Here is a 22,628-nt window from a genome sequence, read left to right as displayed (position 1 = left end):
GTATGGGGTTGTTGTGACCTAAGTGCAGGACCTAGCACTGAGCCTTGTTTAACCTCATACAATTGGTCTCAGTTCATTGTATTCATTGTGTATTTCAGTAATACTGTAAGTTGCCTAATCCTGTTTTGGAGCAGAAATAACTAATCAGTTCAAACCTGGATACTATTAAAGGACCTAGAGCTTACAAAGCCTTTGTGTGAGTAATGTAGCAATTCCTTCTGGTTTGTTGTGGTTTTTTTTTTTCCCCTGTGTACAGTGCTACAGACTCAAAAGTGTTGGGGAATTTCTTTGTAACTAACCAGAAAAATAAATTGGAAGGCATTAAATATATTTCGAAAGGAAGTTGAGTATGCCTGCAGGTAAAGCACTAATGGATTCTGGGATTTGGGAACTGTTTTCAGGCCTTTTTGTGTAAATGCTGAATGTAAACCCTCTTATTAAATTGTTGACAGTTTTGTTAGGACGCATCATTGTATGTGGTATACTTGATGGGAAAAACTGGTGCATAATTTGCTTTGTGCAGCAGCTACTTTTTAGCAGCACATACATTAGTAGATCCTTCAAAATTTGCTCCTCACCATTGTCACTATGATAAACACTAATTGTTTTCACCTGTATGAGTACAGTTACATTCCTAAAAGTTTGATGTACTGTTAAATAATTGATGTGGAATTCCAGTTTACTTTTATCTGGGACTAGATTCTCAACCAACAGGCATGGGGATTGATGACATAGCTTCTAAGCTTTCTGCTTGTTCAAATGATTAAGGCATGGATAATGTTTACATGTAGTATATGATAGTTCTTTGTTATTTTAAATGGATTGATTTAGCTCACTGTGCAGACAATCTGTTACTTGCTGTTAATTGGGAGTGTTTTCTTGATAGTCTCAGTGACAATAAACTGAATAGATATGAAGTCATTTCTGCTCTGGGCTCAAAGGTGACTTTTTCAGGTCAGGACTAATATGCATTAATACAGTATTTTCTGATGTGCTGCTATATTTGTTCTGTATATGGTGGAAAGTGTAGGTTTCTTCTTTTCTCCATTTGGTCTAGAATTGCCCTGTTGGCATTTCATTCTGTCAGACTTTTGGGGGATTAGTTGTGTGTGTTACAGTTTAAAAATTTATGGCTTACAAGGAACAGTCTGAATTGAATGAGCTATATATTACTCTATCTGATGTGCTGCAGCCACTTCAGAAATCTGTGTCTCTGAGATCTTGCTTGTTAGGAACACTTGAGACATCAAGCTTTCCTCTTCAGTTGAATGATGGTCCATCCCACAGTTATTTTTCTTTGAGATGATTTCCTGGTTAGAGTATCTTAGTCTGTTGACCGTGCTTGCTTAGCATTTCTAGAGGGGTCTGGCACTGGTGGGGATTTTTCTTCAGAAATTTGAACAAAGGCTTAAAGCAGAAGCAACATACATACAAGGTGAGTATTTGAGTTCATACGTGTATGGATACCCAGATACGTTGGAGCTGGTCTATGTTCTCCCTCTTTGTTCTCTCCCAGAGAATGTTTTTCTGCTGGTTCCCTAAGGTTACCTTTTATACCCTCTAGACTTGTGTGTGTTAGGGGAGATTAATGAGGAGACAGTAGGGGTTAACCCTTTGATTTCCCCAAAAGTCAACATATTAATAAGCATACAGAGTCTTGAGAACACTGGTAGCTACTAGCTGTTTCATGAACATTTGTCTACTTGGCTTTTTCCATTTCAAATTTCTAAGCACTTTGACATTCTATTCTTGTAAATCAGTTATATGAGAAAAAATAAGAATTTAAAGATTCTGTTGCAGAACTGTTCTAATCTGTTTTCATAGCATAACTGTAAATCCTATATCACTTTCAGGAAGGTATTTTTAAACAAAAAAGATATTAAAAAGCAGGAAGATCTAAGATTAAGAAATGAGGTGTGGATCCCTTTCTCATATCTGATTTTTGCGACCTTGAATGAGTCAACTTTTAACTGCCACAATGCTGAAAGGATATATTCATATTTTATCTTCAGAGTCTTGTGTAGCTTAATCTTTGAAGTGGTTTGGGTTTTTTTTGGGGGGTGGGAGGAAGGAAGCAATGTATGCACAATCTTGAGGATAATTTCTGATGGTTTATGAGAATAATATGTAATAGTCTAACTGTCTAGAGCATGCATAACTTCCTAATGAAATATGGAGATAAAATTGTCTGCTACAGACTTCCAGGCAGTAGAGACTTGCAGTATTCACAGGCTGTTTCTTTCCATTATCTTCATCAAGGTGCACATGGTTTTACAATTGTATTTTCCATGATAAGTTATGGTGTCAACCGCTCTGAAAGATTTCTAGTTCAATCACCCTGTAGATAAGTAAGTGTCTTCTTGTAGGATAATTTAAAGGGAGCAGCTGCTTTTTAGTGTTTTAAGTGAAATTAACTTGCTGTACTTGAGAGACTCACAAGCTCTTTTTAGCAATCTCTGCATTAAAAACTTTGTGGTGCTCTGCAAAGCATCCCCTTCAGAATGTGCAAGTCTTTTGTCTGCTTTGCTGCTAGAGCAAATCTATAATTTCAGATCATGACAGGAACAGCATGTTTCCAAGCCAACAAAGTGGGGTTATACAATGAACTGAATGCTCACAACTTGGGTATTTGTCTGTCAGAGAAACAAGTGGAAGTTGTTTAAATAATGTATTAGGTGTAGTAAGTGGTGTTAGTGTGGTGTTGCACTGATATTAATAGAATTAATCAGACCAACAGCAAAAGTTTGAGGAAATCTTAAATGCACAGACACAGAGTCCTACCTACTTACTCAGCATGGGGGAGGCAAATTGAAGCCTAACTGAAGCTTTACCTGATGTGACACCTAACAGTTTGGGCAACTTTTACCACCAGGGTCAATTGTACCAAATAGAAGCATTTAAGAAAAATGCAGAGTTTTGCCAGAAAAGTTTTTCTTTAAGATGGGCATAGATGTATAAGCCAACCCAGCTAAGGAAAGAGGGGGGAAAAGAAAGGAAGGATGGTTTCAGTTTTGTAATTCATGCTGATGGGTATATTGTGAATAATTAGATAGGCTGGATAGCTTGACTAATAAATAAAGGAGTTTCCTAATTCTCATACTGTATACAGAATGCCTAAAATAAGGTCATGGGTGCACCTGAAGTGCTTTAATGGTATAGGGGGGCATACCAACACAATTAGTGTTTTGCAGTGAAGGTGTAGTAAATCGTAATTGCCTCTCAGCTACAACAGTTAGCAAAATTGTATGCTTGCATTACAAACAGGGCTACAGCTAACAGAAGCAGAAGTTAGAGGTGATTGATGGAGGAATACGACAGATTGGTCTCTCTTGTCCCTGTTTTTTCTAGTTTGCTTTAGACTAAGCTTAGTGGCAGACCTGATTAAATTTTGTTATATCCCGCATAAAAGCACGTATTTGTCTCGGATGGTATAGCCCCAGTCATACTTAAAAGGAACGTAGAAATCTACAGTGATGCTGGCTGTGAGCCAGCAGAGTGCCCAGGCAGCCAAGAAGGCCAACAGCATCCTGGTCTGTATGAGAAATAGTATGGCAACAGGGCCAGGGCATCGATCCTCCCCCTGTACTCGGCACTGGTGAGGCCGCATCTCAAATCCTGTGTTCAGTTCTGGGCCTCTCACTACAAGACAGACATTGAGGTGGTGGAGTGGGTCCAGAGAAGGGCAACAAAGCTGGATGAAAGGTCTGGAGAACAAGTCTTATGAGGAACGGCTGAGGGAACTGGGGTTGTGTAGTCTGGAGAAGGGAAGGCTCAAGGGGGAGCTTTACTGCTCTCTACTACAGTTACCTGAAACGAGGTTGTAGTGAGGTGGGTGTCAGTCTCTTCTTCAAAGTAATAAGCGATAGAACAAGAAGTAATGGCCTCAAGCTGCACCAGGGGAGATTTAAATTGGATATTGGGAAACATTTCTTCACAGAGACGGTGATCAGGCATTGGAACAGGCTTTCCAGGGAAGTGGTAGAATCACTGTCCCTGGAAGTGTTCAAAAACCATATAGGTGAGGCACTCAATGACATGCTTTAGTGGTGGTCTTGGCAGTCCTGGGGTAATGGTTGGACTTGATGGTTTTAAAGGTCTTTTCCAACCTAGTTGATTCTGTGATTCTGTGAGTCTTCAGCTTTTAGCTTAATCCTCAGCTCAGCTTCTCTTGAATTCACTTGGATTCTCCTTTTGGCTAATACAGAAGTTAGTGACCTTTTGCTCACTCAGGCAGAATGACCTAGTAAAAGCCAATTGTAATTAGGGCTTATTAAAATCAGCATAGATTGCATAATTAAGATTCAATAAATGAGAATGGGTGTTTAATGTCCTTATTGGACCAAGCAAAGCATTTGACTAAGAATTGCTTCTAAGTCTCTTGTTATGAGCTCAAGCTATTCTCATACTAATCAGGTTCCAATCTGTTCTGTGTGATACTCATTAGCAAAGGGATGCGTTGCTGAACCACTGTTCAGAATATATGTATTGTTGTTTGAAGACATATTTATGGAATAAATTCTTAAGATGGACATGTCTAGGTTGGTATGGTTTATAGCCACGAGAACTGTTTCTCTGTAACAGAGATAGCAAAATTACTCCTGTTCAAAACTGGTTTCTTTTATATTCACAGATTTGGTGATACACTGTTCTGAAGTTATCTGTGCTCCTTGAATGATGTTAACTTGTGGAGCTCAAACTTCTATTTTGAAATCAACCAAAATGCTATAGAAATTACGCTTCAGTGTGTAGATGTAATTTCTTTTTTTTCCGCAGTAAATCACGGAGACAAACTAGCTTAACCATGATACTGCATTTCTAATATTAGATGAGTCTCATTTTTTTTAGAGTACATTTTTTTTAGAGTCTGTGATCCTACTGGATGATGCATGTGGAGCTGTTGGAAAGATTTTTTTTGTTTTATTTTTCTTAAACTATAGCATTGCTCAGAGTAGTATATGAGATCATGGTTGGCCAGGGAAATGTGCTATCTGTACCACTCTAATCTTGGCTGCTGGAGGTTAATAGCATTCATTAGTCTGAGGTGTTTTTAGGTTCTCTTTGCTATCTAAATATCCGATTGTGAAGTGTGATTCTTCTAGTGTTGAATGGATTAGCATAAACCTAAGACTTTTCTGACTGCAGAAAGGCCTAAGTGTTCCATAAAGGTTGAAATGATAAGATTCTAGCATACTGCGTGGCTAGGGAGATTTGCTGTGGAAAATATGAATTGCCTGGATGCTTCTTTTCTTTGAGCAGGTTTAAAAGTAAGAATGGAAGCATTGTGTGCTCGAGTGCCTTTAGAACTACAAGTTTGCTGCCTTCTTCAAGAGCAAGTCAGAAGAGGGGGATTACTTAAATATAAGTAGCCTAGCACAGAAGAGTTTTCCCAGCCGTATTGTGTGGTTTCTCCTTTATGAAGCAGTGCTGAGCAAGGCTGTTTGTAGTTCAGGCTATTCAGATCCGCAAGTTGAAGTAGGGGGAGAGCTGGGGAAGAAGTGCTAATGAAATCCTGCTGAACTGTTCAACATCTCATTCTGCCTGAATCTTTATATATTGATTTCCTTATTTCAATATTACTTTCTAATATTTATTTTAGGACAAGACCAGAGTTGTGTCTCCTATTATTGATGTAATTAATATGGACAACTTCCAGTACGTGGGGGCGTCAGCTGATTTAAAAGGCGGTATGTACCTGTACTGGAATATAGATTTAAAACAGAAAAAAGGCATCAAGAATCAAAGCTCATAATCACTGCAATTGTGGAATGGGCAGTTAATGTACTGTTCTTCCCTTTCATGTATCTAGTTTTAAGTCCTGTAGGTCACTTGTTTATAGGCTTTGATTTTAATTGACCTTACTGGCCTCTGCTTTAAAACAGTTCATCTTTATTATACTAATCCTTAAAAGTTTATGCTTCCTTTTACCAATGTGCAAGACTTGCTCCGATGTTTGTAGGATTGTGTAAATGTGTCAGAATAAGCTTATGGCCAGAGCTTATGATTCTCTTTTTAGATAGGACAGGCTTTCATTGCTCACTAGCTTAGAAGCCCACCAGCAATGCGGTGCCTATGAGTTTTTATTTCAAGATGCTGGTTTGCTTAAAAAATTAAACTCTTCTGAATAAGCAGAAAGCTTTGGAATGTGTTTAAAAGAGAAATGTTTTTGTTAGCTATGATCTGGAATTGTGAAGAGGGTAACATGTGACCATGAAAATTTGTAGTGTTTAAACATTTACCATTACAAAATTCCCTGTTAAATTGAGTTTAGAAGTACCTCAGTTTCTCTCCATCTAGCTAGTTTAAACTGTTGACAGCAAATAGTAAAAAGACTTGTGAACCCCCCGATAGGAATAAATAAATCAATCAATCCTCCCCTCTGCTTTGTCAAAGAGAAGGAGGACAACCACACTAAAATCCTTACTTATTACAAGTTTTTAAAGCTTTTTTTCCCTGTTAGCAAGACCCTAGCATGTGAAGTAGCTGTTCTCAGCGCGTCCTTCCCCCCCTTTTTTTAATAATTGTTCTCACAATGCTGGAAACTGAACTGGCTGCATAAAGATATAAGATGAGCCACGACATGGAAATTGTACAGCGCTGTTTTCACACTTTTTCTGAATAGGCTTTCTTGAGCAAGGAATGGAAAAAACAATTTCAAGTCTGTTCTTTCAGTTACTAGTCTCTAACTGGCCACCAAGCATTGTTCCAATAAACTATAATAAAAGCAATCTTTGTGTAATGTTGCATATGCTTCAATTCATCAGTGATATGGAAGTGAGAGGTTCTGTATCCTTTTAATTAACATTTTGAAATAAGACCTACAGTGCATATATTCACAGTATGCTAATGTATAGTTCTGTGCTATTATCCGTGTGCCAGCTTTATTAAAACCTTAAGTCTTTTACCCAATCTATTCATATACTTAGAGTATGGAAATCTCTGTACCATTATGTGGATCTTATTGTTGTCTGCAGTAGGAGGAGGAATTCTTTCATTGAAATCTTTGATTGGTTCCTGCAGGGTTCATGCTCTTTAATTCTTCCCAAGTGAAGTGGGAAAAGATTTAGATATCATTTCACTTGTTACTGCTTTTCATGCTTCATCTTTGGAACTAAGTTTCCCTCTTTTTTTTTCTTTCTTTTCTTTTTTAAACCATCTTAGTGCTTATTTTCTCCCCTCATACACAATAGCAATAGATTATTTATATATATATTTTTTTTAAAGTGTATGTGGCCTCTGTACTTCTGGATTGAGGAGTGTGAAGTAGCTTTTTTTTTTTTAATGCTAACAACAGAAATTTTGCGTGTACCAGTGTTTAAAGCTATCTGGGGGTCTGTTGAAACATGAATAATAGATTTCTCTTCAGTTCTCAGAGGACAGATTACTATGTTAGAGGCACTACTGCATTTGGCATCCCAGGACACTTTTCACTGGGGCCAAGTCTAAACATGGAAATCAAACTATGCTTTCAACCTCAGATACAGTATCTGTGTGAAGCATGGACAGCTGGGACAGCATTTGTCTGCTCTGTTTTGAGAGGGCTTAATCACCCAAGACCAGGAACCCAGCAAATGCTACAAACTTTTAAAGTGGACAGAGCTGAAACAATTGGCAAGTCTGGCCAGCACTAAATCCATGCACTTCATGTTACAAATTATTTTTGAGGAGGGATTTGCCAAAGTGTTTATGCTGCTCTGAGAAGGACTTTAATTACTGGAATAAACTGTAGTTAACCAAGATCTAATAATTTAGAGTATGCCTGCAATGCGGTTTACACTGGATAGAATTTCATATTGGATATGCACTTGTGTTTAAAAATACTTCTTTTACAGAGTTACTGATATTATCTCATTGAATGCAGGTTTTTCCCAGAGTCAGTGAAAATGGAGACGGAAAACTATTTTTATGGGTAGACAATTCATACACTTGTTCAGCATTTGCAAGAGTGTTGTGTTCCAAAAGAGACCCCTTGTGTTCACTAGAGTGTATGTAACTCTATCTCTACCACTTCTGTTGGAGAACAGTAGGGTTTTTTAAGTTCTCCCAGATGCAAGTAATTTTGCTGGGCATGTATGATGAAATGTGACTTTTTAACTGCAGCGAAATATTGGAGCTCATTTTACTTTCCATGCTGGAGGCTTTGCAGTAATATAGATTGTAGTAATTTTACTGTTTTGCTACTTGGAGTTTTGGAGTAGTTAGATGGTCTTTCATTTTTACAGTGCAGCAGTTCATAAGATACTCAAACATGGAGAGAAAGAGTTGGCATGCATTCTGTGAAGACTGTTTAGGATAATTTCTGTATTTTGTGTGCGTGAGATAAATATCTTGTGAGTTAAACCGAAAACTGTTTAGTTTTCAGCTCCCCACATTAATCATTACTACACATTTGCGGATGCAGACAGATAGTTTGTAGGACTGTATTTGTTGTGTGTTTACCTTAGCTTTTCCCCCATTTCCCTACAAAGTAATTGCCTTATCTTTATGCTGGATAAAGAAAACTATTGACATCTGTGCACCAGAGATCTGGAAATCATTCATTACATGACCTCATAGGATCTAAATGTGTTTGGCAGCAGGCACTTCATATAAGGCTGATTTGTGTCTCCCAGGTGTACAGGGAGAGGGCTGTGGACCTTGCATAGTTTTTAAACAAGTGTTCATGCTTATGGGCCTAACCCAGCTCAAAAACTGTTACGAAAGTGTTTCCTATAGGAAGTTTGTCTTATACCAGCCATGTATCGCTGCCTAAAGGAGGTAATTCAAATGGCTGTCAGCTTTCGCTGCTCTAGGTGACCTATCAGTCTTGTTTATTCTAATGGTCTTTATGTGCTTCTGTGCTTAATTCGCGAAAGGACCAGACCAACTGTTGCTGTGTGTACATGCATACATGTGCATACGTAAGGGAAGTAAGATTTTGGTCCTCTAGTGGTTGCCTCAGGTTTAAAAAATGATGCACATGAAAGCATACAGTGGGAGAAAGCAGGACGTTGCATGAATGTTAATAAGAGAAGTGGGATGTAACCTGTTGTGACCTGTATGATAGAGAGCTCCTGCTGATGGAGGACTACCAAGGGTAGTGCAAAAAGCCTGTAAACATAAATATTTGATGAGAGTTGAAATGCAATTGTACAGTAAGGAATGCTGGAAACATTTGTAGTGGCTAGAAGATCTTGATGTGATAATTTATTTGATGTAAGGGTAATGAGATGTGTATAAAGCTTTTGCTTTGTCACTTGTTGACTGGGTTTCTTACTTTGTGTAATAGATGGCAACAGGAGAAAGCAACATTATTTTGTATTTGAGATTACTTTTTTTTTATTGTTCTGTCATCTTCTTTACCTTTCATCTATTCTCCTACTTGTTTATTTTCTTCCCAGAAGTTTGTACAAGTTTAAATTTTTAATTTAAATTACAGTTCCCAGTGCTTTCAGTTAACATTATGTTACTACAAGTTGAATGATGACCACAGCCTTTCTAACATCCTACTCTAATATTTTCTTCTTGAAGGCTTTGATTGGAACCTGGTGTTCAAATGGGATTACATGACACCAGAGCAAAGAAGAGCACGACAAGGAAATCCTGTAGCTCCCATAAAGTATGTCTGTACCGCCACGTCTTTTCTCTATCAGCATGTAGTTTTCAGCTAAAAAAAGTTAGAAATCATGTTCTCTGAGTCAGAGAGGGGATCTTTACTATAGCTTCTCTAGCACTGAAATTTCCTTCAAATTTATGTAATGTTATGTGACTCTCAAAATTATATTTAAAAAAATACTTTAAAGCACACTGATAGACAATTTACTCTTCACAAAAAGTAGAACCAAAACATAGTTGGTATGTCTTGAGGGCTAAAAATAGAGTATCAGTTTTAATGTTTTATTGCTGGCACAAATTGCCCCACTTCACATAAGGAACTGGTGAGCCAAATGGAGATTCGGGGACTACTTCAGAAGGTAGTCATAACACCTTATATGCCATAGGAATGTGTGCAGGCAACATTTAATGTGTTAGATGCACAATTAGCATTTGAAAGCGTTGCAGTTTTTTGTTTTTTTCCCAAGGATGTATTAATCTTGAGATGCAAATAATAGTTACCTCCCAGCTCATGGTTCTGTATTTCATGCATTGTTTCTTGTTTTTTTAGGACACCCATGATAGCTGGTGGCTTGTTTGTGATGGACAAATCCTATTTTGAAGAACTAGGGAAGTATGACATGATGATGGATGTTTGGGGTGGAGAAAACTTGGGTATGTATATTATTTACTTTGGGATCAGTCTTGAAAGTAGGTTTTGTCGTTGCCTTTAGTGTCAGAGTTATGGTCTTCCTGATTTTGTGCAAGGAAGTTTAAAACCAGAGTTAGATCTTCACATGCAGTATTGGCAAAATCAAAAAAGTTTATTTCAATGGAGAAAAATAAAACAAGGTAGGAATTATGTGCTAAATATGGAAGAATAAAAGTATTTGTTCATTAAGCAGGAATCTTTTCACTTTTATTTTTTTGTAATGGACTTTGGTTGATAAAGAATTACTGAATGTAGATGGACAATTGCTTTCAAAATGGCAGTCTTGTTTTAATGTTGTATCCTCATCTAAAGTTTCTCATTATAGAATCATAGAATAGTTATGGTTGGAAAGGACCTTAAGATCATCTAGTTCCAACCCCTCTGCCATGGACAGGGACACCTCACACTAAACCATGCCACCCAAGGCTCTGTCCATCCTGGTCTTGAACACTGTCAGGGATGGAGCATTCACAACCTCCTTGGGCAACCTATTCCAGTGCCTCACCACCCTTACAGTAAAGAATTTCTTCCTTATATCTAATCTAAACTTCTAGTCTAAACTTCCCCTGTTTAAACCTGTTACCCCTTATCCTATCACTACAGTCTCTAATGAAGAGTCCCCCCCAGCATCCTTATAGGCCCCCTTCAGCTACTGGAAGGCTGCTATGAGGTCTCCACGCAGCCTTCTCTTCTTCAGGCTGAACAGCCCCAACTTTCTCAGCCCATCTTCATACAGGAGGTGCTCCAGCCCCTGATCATCCTCATAGCCCTCCTCTGGACTTGTTCCAACAGTTCCATGTCCTTTTTATGTTGAGAACACCAGAACTGCACACGGTACTCTAAGTAAGGTCTCATGAGAGCAATTAGAGGGGCAGGATCCTGTTTAAATGCTGGCCATGTAAGGCATATTTTAAGATGTTGCTGAAATTAAATTGTGAAAAGTAGAACGCAGGAGTTCATGAGTTTAATGTTCTTGCATACATCTTAAAAAAATCAACACTTAGCTGACTGAAGAATAATTTATTTCTTAATAATATCATACTGCCTGGCATCTGAACTAAGTAATTCTGTACACCTGCTTTGGCCCTATGAGATAATTCTGGTTGAGAGGACAATTTTGCCCTAGTTCCTCATTTTCAGATGTTTCAGTGAGTTGTGTTTAGGGAAGAGGGAGGAGTGGCTGCAAGAACTTGTATTTTAGCCATTTCTTCTTTGACCTTGTGGTTAGATCTGTCTTTAGTAGTGGTTGTTTGTTTTTTTTTTTATTTTCTGCATTACAGTATTAAACAAAGTTTTTCTCCAGTTAAGAATGGTATTACTTGTATTAAGATAAAAAAGATTTGAGAAGAGCAGAAGTCTACAACTTCTCAAGACTTCCAGTCTGTCATTACTGTAGTTTTCTAGGGTAGAAATGCATCTCAGACATTCGAAGTGGTGTGTTTTAGGATCAGCTCTAAGTCTAGAAACTTTTCTACTGCACGTGCTAGCTGCAAAATACTAAAATACTTTCAACTTGTAAAAAGCTCATGAGTATTTTGAGTTGCTGAAATATGTTTACGCATTGAGCATATGCGTGGCCTGCCAGGAAATGTCTGCTGTAGAAAGTACACTAAGTATGGAGGCATGGTAACCAAATGCTTAACACTCCTTTAAGGAACTTCAAGCCTGGAATTGGCATCCTTGCAGTCCAGTCTCTAACTTTTCTATGCAGTGTACCAAAGAAACCTCTGATGTGTTTTGAGCAGTTACTTTCTGTCTTTCTTTTTCTCACTGTTTTGGCTGTATGTTGCTAAATTGTGTTAATATGAATATCATAATTTTTCATTTTTTTTAATGTCCTGGAAAGTCATTGGATAAACTTACTACAGCAATACTTGCGCTCACTTTTTTTGCCACTAGAGCACTGAAATATTTGGTTAGCTTCAAGCATGTACTTGAGTGACTGAGTTTTTTTCTGGAAATTTAGCAGCTGCTTCTATGCTTTGATAATTGAGGCCTTGATAGCAGGAAAGGGCACAAGCAACAGCTCCCCAGTCAAGGTGAGAAGACTACATGCAAAAAGCTGTCACTGCTGCTCCTGCTGCATTCTGTTCCCCCTCCTTCATGGGAAGGAGGAGATGGAGACTTTGGGGTGCCTTCTCTCTGCTCCTTGAAAAGGCAAAGTCAGTCAGTACAGCAGACAGCTAATGATTTCTTCGTAGCTGCCAGACTAACTGATGACAAGTAAAAATCACATGGCATATGATTTAATTGGCAATAAATGACACATGCACCAGATACCAGAAATCTGTGATGTGCAGTTTAAAATTCAACATAGCGCTCATCAGGCCTCTTTACTCTCAAGTATATCTCTGTATCAGCAACTTCATGTCATATGCAGATAACCTGATAGAGGGACTTGCAAAATAGTTCTGTATGTTATTTTTATGCTTTATAAAACATAGCATTTTTCTTTCAAGCATGTGCAGAGCAGCTGGTCTATAAGATTTTGTTCACATTAGTATAATGTCAACTTTACAAATTTCAAGATGGACCTGCAGTGTTTTGTCTAAATTAGCAAGGAGAGAGCTTTTGCCATGAAGACCCAGTTTTCAGATTATTGCTAGATGTGACTGATAATGTGTTTTCTGTACAAAACATGGATCAAAGTTTGTTCAGTCTTGTCTTGAATTTGTAAACTCTAATTCTAAGACTCTTTACAATGCTTTTTTGATAAGCATAGGAAAATTGGAGTACACTGGAGAACAGGGTGGACTCTTTAGAAGGTTTGGGTCTAATTTGAAAACTTAGGCTTTTCTTAATTTTGCTTAAATCGGGAAGCAAGTAAGACATTTCCTATCTTGTGTATCAATGACACACTACAATAAAATGAGCAGTCTGTTACTGAGAGGTCTCGCACTATCTCATGCAACTAAAGAATGTTTGACATGCTGTTTTATGCCTTTTTAATGAAAAACTGGGTCCACTGAAATTGTTACAATAGTATCACTTCTCCCACTGTTTGAGCATGGCAAAAAAACATGTCTTGAAGGAGTTTCTGGGTTTTCTTGAAGTTGTAGTTGATGTACATTACTGCTTTAAAAGGCTCTAGAATCCATGTTGGTGCAAGTAAAAATTAGTTTGCTTCTCTCTCTACTTAGTATTCCTTTGCTGTCTTTCCCATAGAACTATTTTTCATCATTTTCAGTTTTATTTTGGGGATTTTTCAGAGTCTAAGGTGTGAAAAATATAGGTTGATATTTCTGGGAGTTTATGGAGGGAGAATTAATCAAATTAACATACACAGTAGAAGCAGCTATGCCTAATGAAAAGTTGACAAAAGATATTTCTAAATTACTTCTAAAACAAAAATACTTTTTCAATGCCTAAATATATTCAATAGGTGACAGTGACTCTTTGGATTAAACCTTCAAATGTATCATTTAAAAAAGAGTGAGCTTTAGGCATACCACATTGACCTTTATTTTTAACAAGAATCTCACTTTACGTCATTTCAAAGGTGTGTATGTAATAATATATATAATATAATTATATGTAATAATACTTAGATTAGGCCGGTACTAGATTTCAAGCATTTGGTCCGTACTTGGTTTCCTAATGCCAAACCCTTTGTCTTTGAGATCTCCCTGTCTTTCACTAGGCTGTCCTCACCAAGTGCAGCATCCTGTCATGTTGAGCTAATAACTGTATGAACTGTCTAGCAAAAGTGCGTAAAACTTCAAAGTGGAACAAGAAAACTGTTACTGCTCAAATTGTGAAAGCAGAGGCGTATGGTACAAAATGAGCTAGATATGGGGAAGCCTGCAATTATCTATATATGTATAAAAAAAACCTGAAGTCAGTATTGTGAAAAATGTACAGAAAGAATGTCATGTTCAGTTGCTTTAAAAATTACTTTTGCCTCTTGTCCCATGTTCATTCAAGACCATAAGTTACTGGCAAAGACAGTATTGCCGTGAATATTTTTGGAGGATGATCTGTCTTCGGATTGGACTATGTTGACTGTCTGGGGTTCATGAATATGCCTAATTGACCCTGATGCAATAGAATTTCACTGAAGTAAAACAAATAGGAAATGGTCATTGTAAAACCAAAGATCATTGGGAAGAAGGGCAGTTACGGTGCACCATCAGTAGCTGAAATCACAGCGCCTCTCTCTTTCTTGGGGGGGGGGGGGGGTGTGTTGGTTGGTTTTTTTTGGGGGTGGTGGTTTTTTTTTCTGTTGTTGTTTGTGTTTTGGTTTTTTAAATGATTCTTTTTCGCTGGACAGACAGTCCCAAAGCCGTGCTCTCTAACCTTGGGGGTGGTTTTGGTGTTTGGGTTGTTTTTTTTCTGACTTTAATTTTTGAAGTAATGCGATTTTTATGACTTGTGTATGTGGGAAGAAGGCTTCTGAGGGAAGAAATGACACTTAGTATGACTTAGTCATCAGAGGTAGACACTGACTTTAGAGCTGCATTATTTATATACTTATCCATGTTTAAGCTGTGAAAACATAATGAATTATTATAAACAGCCTTGAAACAAAGTGTAGCACTCAGTAAGAGAAAGGTGTATAAATATTTCTAGACCTTCTTGTCCTCACTAGCTGGGACAGCTCACTGGATTTGCTTTGAAGTGTACTGTCCATAACCTTCAGTTTACAGAAGCTGCATCTTTATTTGCTCTGTCTCCAAAATAAGTTTGATTTGATGTGACTCCTTCCATACAAGGTGTTTGGGGGTGTATGGTTATCTTCTATAATATGTTTGCAGCTCTAATCTATTGAGTGTTTTATAATGCTTTGATTTTGTCTATTGTGTTATTCCATCTTTAGCTGAAAATTTTTATTATAAGCTAGATCATTATTTTATCTAGTGCTGTGTACCCTTTAGACAAAGTGTAGTAACAGTAAATATAGACAGAACTTACTCTGGCCAATTGCAGCATGGTTTTTGAATTTGGGGACTGCTGCTAACCTCTGATTTTGCTTCCCATTTAACAGGATTGTTTCTCCTGAGCTTGGAGAACAATGAATGCTTAGATATGCCTTTGTTTGTCCTAGAATTTTTCAGAAAACTATGTCACTGATTTTCTCAGCAATAATCACTAAAAGCCTTATCTGTAAATGGTATACTTCAAAATTACAGTGTTTAGTGATATTGGTCTTTCATTCATGTTTTTATTTCAGAAATCTCATTCAGAGTTTGGCAGTGTGGTGGAAGCCTAGAAATCATCCCTTGCAGCAGAGTGGGTCACGTATTCCGCAAACAGCATCCTTACACATTTCCTGGTGGGAGTGGTACAGTGTTTGCAAGGTAACTGTTAAGGTCTTCAGCTAAATAGTAATGTTTCATATTTCTTCAGGTGATCAGCAGGTGGCAGAAATTTCATTTTAAGGATCTTTTCTGTATAAACATTTGCAATATTATCTAGCATGGAAAAATACAAATTTTAAAAAGTTACTTTGAGGCAGCTACACAGAGAGAAGAACAAGAGAGTTACAAAAGGGAAACTTCTAATAGACAGAGCCTGAGAATCTGGAAAAGAAAGAAATGCTTAGCTTGGCATTCTAGCAGTTTTGAGAAGTTTGTGTTTTACTTAGTTCTGAAAATAAAGTGTTCTTTAAAACTGTCTTATAAATCTCAGTTTTATAAAAACAGTTGCATCATTCACTAGGAGCCAGAATACACTAAGTCATGAATAGGCTTTGCTTGCTTTTTGTTAATACATGATCAGTATGTCATATGCAAATGACTGTGTAGACTGATTATGGCATTTGTGCCAGTCTGTTGGCAACTTCATTCTATATCATGTTTGCCTTTCCTGTGCTATTCCTATAGACCTAAGAAACTGCAGTATTAAGAGCTTAGATTGATTTGCTTGTTAATTTTGCCATTGATAGAATATACAATAGAAACTGAAATACTGAGCTGCTTCCTCAGTTTTGACTCTACAGAATGAGAACAGCAATTTGTTTCATGTTCATAGTGTTTTCTAAGTAATGTGCATAAAGGTACTGTGTCAGTGTATGGTGGATATTCTGATCAAGGCTCTATCAGTTGCAGAGAAGGTTTTTGTTTAGAGAATGGGACTTGAGCATAGGGGACTGAAGAAGTACAAGTGTCCCGTAAAGATTCTGTGTGTTAGGAGCTGGAGCTAAAATTGTTCACTTATCCTTGAAGGGATATGGAACCCAGACTCTACTTAACATGAAGCAACAAAAAACATAGATGTATTTAAATTCATAAGAATTTAAAAGCTGCTGATATATTTAGACTCATGTTTCACCTTAGATTGAGGAACCTCTTTAAAGTGTAATTCTTCTCTTCCTGCCAAGGTGAGTCTAATGAATTTAATAGTTTGCTAAAATAAAGTCATTGCCCTGTTTCTTCCAGTAGTTACAGGGGGGATTTTTCTGGTCCCTTATTCTTTGAGATCTGTATTTTATGCTGTGGTGAAAAATGAATAATAGTACTTATGGGAAAATGAAAACTAGCAATGAAATACCCTCTCTTAATACATCTCTATTCCAGTATTTATAGTGTGTATCAGGAGGGTAGAAAGATCTGCTAAGTAAACTGTATTACACAGGCTTAGGGCGCAACTCAGTTTCATGGTAGGTTTTAAAATTATGATGTCATAGCAGTATGCTATAAAAATAAATAAATAAATTTTCCCATTTTCCCATTTCTCTGCAGTTTTCCATCTGGGCTGTTGTCAAGATGCTGTTTTTCTTGTGATATAACTAGGTACTTTAACATAGCTCAGCTGAAAAGTAGGGTAAACATGTGTCTGTGTGCATGCAAGGGTAGAGCAGACATCAAGAATGCGTCTTACTAGCAAGGGTTAAAGATGCTGCGTTTGTACTGGGTTTAAAGCCTTTGGCTATTGTTGCAAAATCAAATCTTCATTGTGATTTGATCACTCAAATGTACTGACAGTTGCTATGATAGGGTTTTTTGAAGTTGCATTATGTTTTAGCTGTTTGTGTTCAAAGTGACTTTGAAAAGAGATCTTCTGTGTACTTGAATGGTGAGGCTAGCTGCAGCCTGCCAACTAGTGTCTTGGGTACTTAAATCCCAGATCTACCTGTGTCTCAGCTGTCCAGATGTTTCAAATTCTGAAATGCCATTAAAATTATTTATTTCATTCGAACTATTTTTGAATTCCCCTAGAAAGTTGCATATCACTTAAAAGCAGGGTTGGCAAGTTGCGGTGTATTTGAAGACTTTCTCCTCAGTCAGCTTTCTTGGGTGTCAAACCAAGGTAACAGAATGCCTTAAAATCAGTTTCAGCAATGAGAGAATGAGAAACCTAAGGTAATGGGATATCCCTGTAGTGCAGGTATTATCAGATATGTGTAGGACCATGGTGCCAAGAAAGTTGGTGCATGGAATCTGTGCTGATCTGTCCCTTGACTGTATGCAGCTTCTTCTGAAGTGAGTAAGCATCCTGTTTTTAGCTGACTAGTCAGTATGTGCTGCCTTATGTGTTGCCTTAGCCAAAACAAATTGGTGACTCAGGATAGAGACTGGGAGCCTGGTTTCACTGACCACGCCACACAGACAGGATGTGGGCAGATACAGCTTATGTCTGGCAGGATTTGTTAGACTAGTATGTATTGCCTTAATATACCACTTCAGGAGAGCAAATAAACCTTGCAGTCACCAGTCTGCTCCATGCAAAGCTATCTCTTATCTCTCAATGCGAGGTTTCATTAACTGAGGCTTGGCATTAAGCGCTGAGTGTACCCTACACTGTATTCCTCAGTACCCTGCCTTCTTTGGGTCTTACTACTTCAGGCAGTTCTCAGCATCTACGCAGTTACTGTTCTCCTGTTGTACTAAGCTGGAACTGTTCATCCCCGAGTATGGGGAAGCATGATGCAGATAGACATTCTGGCCTTGAAAGTGCCTTTGGAGTCATTAAACCCTGGCAAACTGGATAGTTCCTCTCCCACTGCCAAAGTCTGGCCCATGGACAAGCAGCAGGGGCAGGTGTTGCATGGTTAGCTGATGCTCACGCAGGCCTGAGAGACTGCAAGTGAAAGCAAAATGAAATAGCTCTCTAATCTGGATTGAATGGGATTTTGCTTACAAAAAAATGACTTTTTCAAGGAAAAGTCAGTCCTCAAACAAAAGATGGTTGAGGTCTGTCTTGTGACTCTTTTCTTCAGTGACCTGCAAGAACAACTCACTTTATCCTGACTACTTTGTCTTTTGAATTGGAAAATCATATTAAAGAAGTTGTTGGCTGACTGAGTTTACTGCAGTTGCTTTAGATGAACTTACTGCCAAATGTAAAATAAGTTTCAGAGCACTGCAGTTGCAAGTGAAATAAGGCTTAATTTTCTAAGCATAAAAATACGAACAATAGAAGTAAATGAGTTTTACATGGAAGCCATGAAAAGGAAAAAGGCATTACCCTCTTGCAGTCCAAAAGGAGATTTAAACACATCAGTCACACAAATCTAGGAATTTTTAGAGATATGTTTGATTGGAAATAAAGCCCTTGGGTTAGTGGTTTTTACATTTACTGCAATAATTAATCTCTCTTGAATTTTAAAGCATTAAACAAAACATATTTTCTATTACTGGTTCTCCTCTGTTACCTCAGTTACGGCAGACTTCCTTGGTTCGTAGCCTTAAATGTCATGATAGCTTATGTCTTTTGGAACTTTGAGTACTCTGCTGGTAGTAATAGAAAAAGACCGGACATGTCTTGCCTATGTTAGCATATCTGCTAATATATATATATGTTAGCATAAAAAGCATTATTAAATATTGCCAGTTGCTGAGATTTTTAGCTTCCAATTAGGTTGCTTGTCCAGGTGAACACTGAATTTGGCTTCTGTCAAGTTACTCTTGCAAAAGGAAAAAACCTAAAACCCCACAAACCAAATAACCTAACAACTTCCATGAAGTTTGCAGAAAGAATTCCAAGATGTTTATTAAATTCTGAATAGAAACCTGAAGCAGTGGTGAGTGTGGAAAAGGCATAAATTTTATTCTAAATGTATTGGTTTCAGTTATGTTACTGTCTAATAGTTTTCCATTACTTGGATTTTCAATAAGGAATCTTCTGCGTGGCTTGAGGCCGCTGGCTATGTAGTTCTAGGAGAGATTAAAGTCAACCCAAGGGCAAACGATGTGGCTTGATTGCAGCTAGAGAAAATATAACCTGTGTTTCATATGGTTGTCCCTAGAAATACACGCAGGGCAGCAGAAGTCTGGATGGATGAGTACAAGAATTTCTATTACGCAGCAGTGCCTTCAGCCAGGAATGTACCTTATGGCAAGTAAGTCACAAGCGCTTCTTTGCCTTATTAATTTATTCTTTGTGAGATAGCACATTCTGAGGTGAATGCAGTGGTAGCTCTTGTGTTATCTCTTGAAGATAAAGTTCTCCAGCTCTACTGGTTTTGAATTTCTGTGTATTCCTTAATGTGTATGGAGACAGCAGCCTGCCTTTAAAAACTGCTCCTTTTTTCAACCCCCTCTAGTATTCAAAGCCGAATGGAACTTAGAAAGAGACTTAGCTGCAAACCCTTCAAGTGGTACCTTGAAAATGTTTACCCTGAGTTACGGTGAGTTTTGGCTGAATTGAAGGTAATATGGAGTGCTCTCTTTTTTTTTATTTCTTCCCCTCCCCAGATATCATCAGTTCCTCTTTCTCCGTCCTTGAATGTGAAGCATGTTTTTTAATTTGTTTGTGAAAGCAGTGCCTTATGTGGACTTATTTGCTTCTAGGTTTTATTAGTTCTATTTCTAAAGAGCCATTTCCCCCTAGTAAGCTGCTTTTTCTACTTACTGCAGCTACAGCTGCAGTTGCAGGTGTTTTAGAGAACAGTGTCCAAAGGACTCAATTTATCTGAGCCTGAAGTTAGTCTCCTACAAAAGCTGCTTGCTGAAAAGTACACTGTTCTGTATCCTGTTGTTGTCCCTTTAAAGCTTTAGTCTTTGCCTAAGCACATGCCTGGTTGAGTGAAGGCACTGAATCTCAGTACAGTACAAGTAAAGGGAGTCAGCAGATGAGGGCCTTGTATGTTTAGCAGATAAGGATAGCTGCCAAAGACTCTAAAAAGCTCTGTCTTCTGCTCTTTCTGTCTCTTGTTCTCTGTCACTGGATGGATACTCATTAACCCCGGGGAGGGGAGGGGGAGTGGACGGGCGTTGGGGAAGGAAGAGGGAAATGAGGGATAACACTGCTAACAGTTTCTGTAATGTGAATGCATCCTAACTAATGAAAAATCCTTGAAGAAAAACCCTTTTTGAAATGATAAAAAGGGTTTTGTTCAATAGCCATTTAATAAGTCAGATTTCAGACTATAAACTAGTTTGTCTGCTGTCAACCTGATATTGGTACTATAACAGTAAAACACTGTGTGGCTTATAAGAATGCTTGTTGGTTTGGCTTTTTTTTTTCCTGGGGGCATTTCATGTCAGTACAGTCACGTAACTACTAGTGTCATACAGGCTTGGAATGCAAGAGCACCAGTCATTACAGCCCCAGTGAAACATGTACAGAACCACGTAAACTGAAGAGTCTCATAAACCAGGATGATGCTGAAGAAGTTACTTTTTATTGTCTCTTAAAAGTGCTAGAGTATATTTATTTTTGTTTTATTTGTCAGAAAAAATACGTCTTGCAAGCTCTCCTGAAAAATGTGCTACCATAAGCATTACTTAAGTATAATGTGTCATCTCTCATGTGCTTGTTCTGCTGAGTTGAATTATTATACTCATTTTATAGTCTGAAGTTTTAAAAGGAACTGATATGCCCTTGCTTTACTGTTTGTCATGAACTCGTAGACTCTACCTCACAGCTATACTTTGTTGAACAGGCTTACCTATGTATTTCCACACTATACGAGTTTTATGTGCAGTCATTAGGAAATAGATATCAGCAAAATATTGATGGGTTTTGGTTTTGTTTTCTTTTAAATTTCTATCCCCTTTTCTAGTGCTTCAGTAAAAACAGTCTGGGGAAAAATGTAGAATGTCATATTTCTGCCACAAGCTAGTTTGGCTGAAAAAAAGCCAAGAGAGCTTGATAGCTTAGCTGATAGCATTCAGCTTCAGCTGTCTTAAATGATCATCTTTAAATAATCTTTAATTTGCCTTTTGTGCTGAGTTGTGTGTTCATAGAATCATAGAATGGTTTGAGTTGGAAGGGAGCGTAAGATCATCTAGTTCCAAACTCCACCCCTGACATGTGCAGGGACACCTTCCACTCCTCATTCTCTGGTACAGGTCTTTTTGTATTCTGTCCTAAGCTTACAAGTTTACTCATATTTCATCAGTTCATGACCAGATAATTGCCTTCCCTCCTCAGAATATTGAGATTTTCAGATAGTAGTCATCATGTATCTTGAACCTGTTATCTTAAAATACTCCAAGTAAAGACAAGGAGTTAAAAAAGTAGATTAAAGAAGTGGAATTAAGCAGATATTTCTGTTTTATTTTAGGGTACCTGATCATCAAGATATAGCTTTTGGGGCTTTGCAACAGGGCACCAATTGCCTTGACACTTTGGGCCACTTTGCAGATGGTGTTGTTGGAGTATATGAATGTCATAATGCCGGGGGAAACCAGGTCTGTATGCCATTATTTTTATTTTTATTTTCATAGTATGTGATTTTTTTTTTTAATAAAAAAATAAAGGGAAACTTGTTAAGCAAGTTCTGTGTATTGGTGATGGGAAGATAAGTCTGGATCAGTTATTATAAGAGATTAGTATCTCTAACATAAGAGATTAATATCTCTAATACAAGAGATTAATATCTCTTATTATAAGAAATTAATATCTCCACATCAGTTATTATAAGAGATTGGCTAAATAACTCCTCTCTCAGGTATAATTGTACATATTCAGGATTAGAATCTGAGTCCAGAGATTCATTCAGTGTGCAACAAAATTATCGCCTTCCTTTGTCTCTATTGATATTTGCTTTTACGCTAGAGGCCAGTTACTTCTTTCCCAGGAGTTTTGTACTTGTAGGGAAAGCTTTTTTTCAATAAATTGGTATTTTTGATGGGTCGGGGAGGTGGAAATTTTGTTTAAGGAAAGATTTGGGTTGTATTAAGCATATGACCTAAGGTCAGAAAAGTAGAAGAATGCTTTACTGTGATAACCTACTACTCATTTCTAACTTTCAGTAGCAGGCTATAAAAAAATCTGTCTTAAATCCCCATTTGGCTGTTCTAGAAAACAGAGTTGTCTAAATGTCATATCCAATTCACTCACAGTAAAGGGAGCATTTCAGCAAATCCTTTCTAATCCTACTCTTAAACTAATCCCAAATGTGTCAAATCTGTAAATAAGAGCATTAATTATTTTAAAGAATCTTATTTATACAGTTGTG

General features: G+C 37.6%; 1 protein-coding gene across 1 annotated transcript in view; it reads left to right on the top strand.

Annotated features, from left to right (window-relative positions):
* Window positions 1–22,628, top strand: part of GALNT2 (polypeptide N-acetylgalactosaminyltransferase 2) — a 100,263-nt gene that overhangs the window by 72,369 nt on the left and 5,266 nt on the right. The window contains exons 8-14 of the mRNA XM_057407024.1: window positions 5,597–5,684; window positions 9,508–9,595; window positions 10,142–10,245; window positions 15,453–15,579; window positions 19,470–19,562; window positions 19,767–19,850; window positions 21,732–21,858. Coding sequence (XP_057263007.1) covers window positions 5,597–5,684; window positions 9,508–9,595; window positions 10,142–10,245; window positions 15,453–15,579; window positions 19,470–19,562; window positions 19,767–19,850; window positions 21,732–21,858 — 711 coding nt within the window. The remainder of the gene's footprint in view (window positions 1–5,596; window positions 5,685–9,507; window positions 9,596–10,141; window positions 10,246–15,452; window positions 15,580–19,469; window positions 19,563–19,766; window positions 19,851–21,731; window positions 21,859–22,628) is intronic.

The sequence above is a fragment of the Pezoporus wallicus genome, unplaced genomic scaffold, assembly GCF_028554395.1.
Source record: "Pezoporus wallicus isolate ANWC-B61680 ecotype Strahan unplaced genomic scaffold, APGP_CSIRO_Pwel_v1 scaffold_6362, whole genome shotgun sequence".
In the NCBI taxonomy this organism is placed as follows: domain Eukaryota; kingdom Metazoa; phylum Chordata; class Aves; order Psittaciformes; family Psittacidae; genus Pezoporus; species Pezoporus wallicus.
The sequence above is the reverse complement of the archived record's forward strand: the minus strand, read 5'-3'. Positions and strand labels throughout refer to the sequence as shown.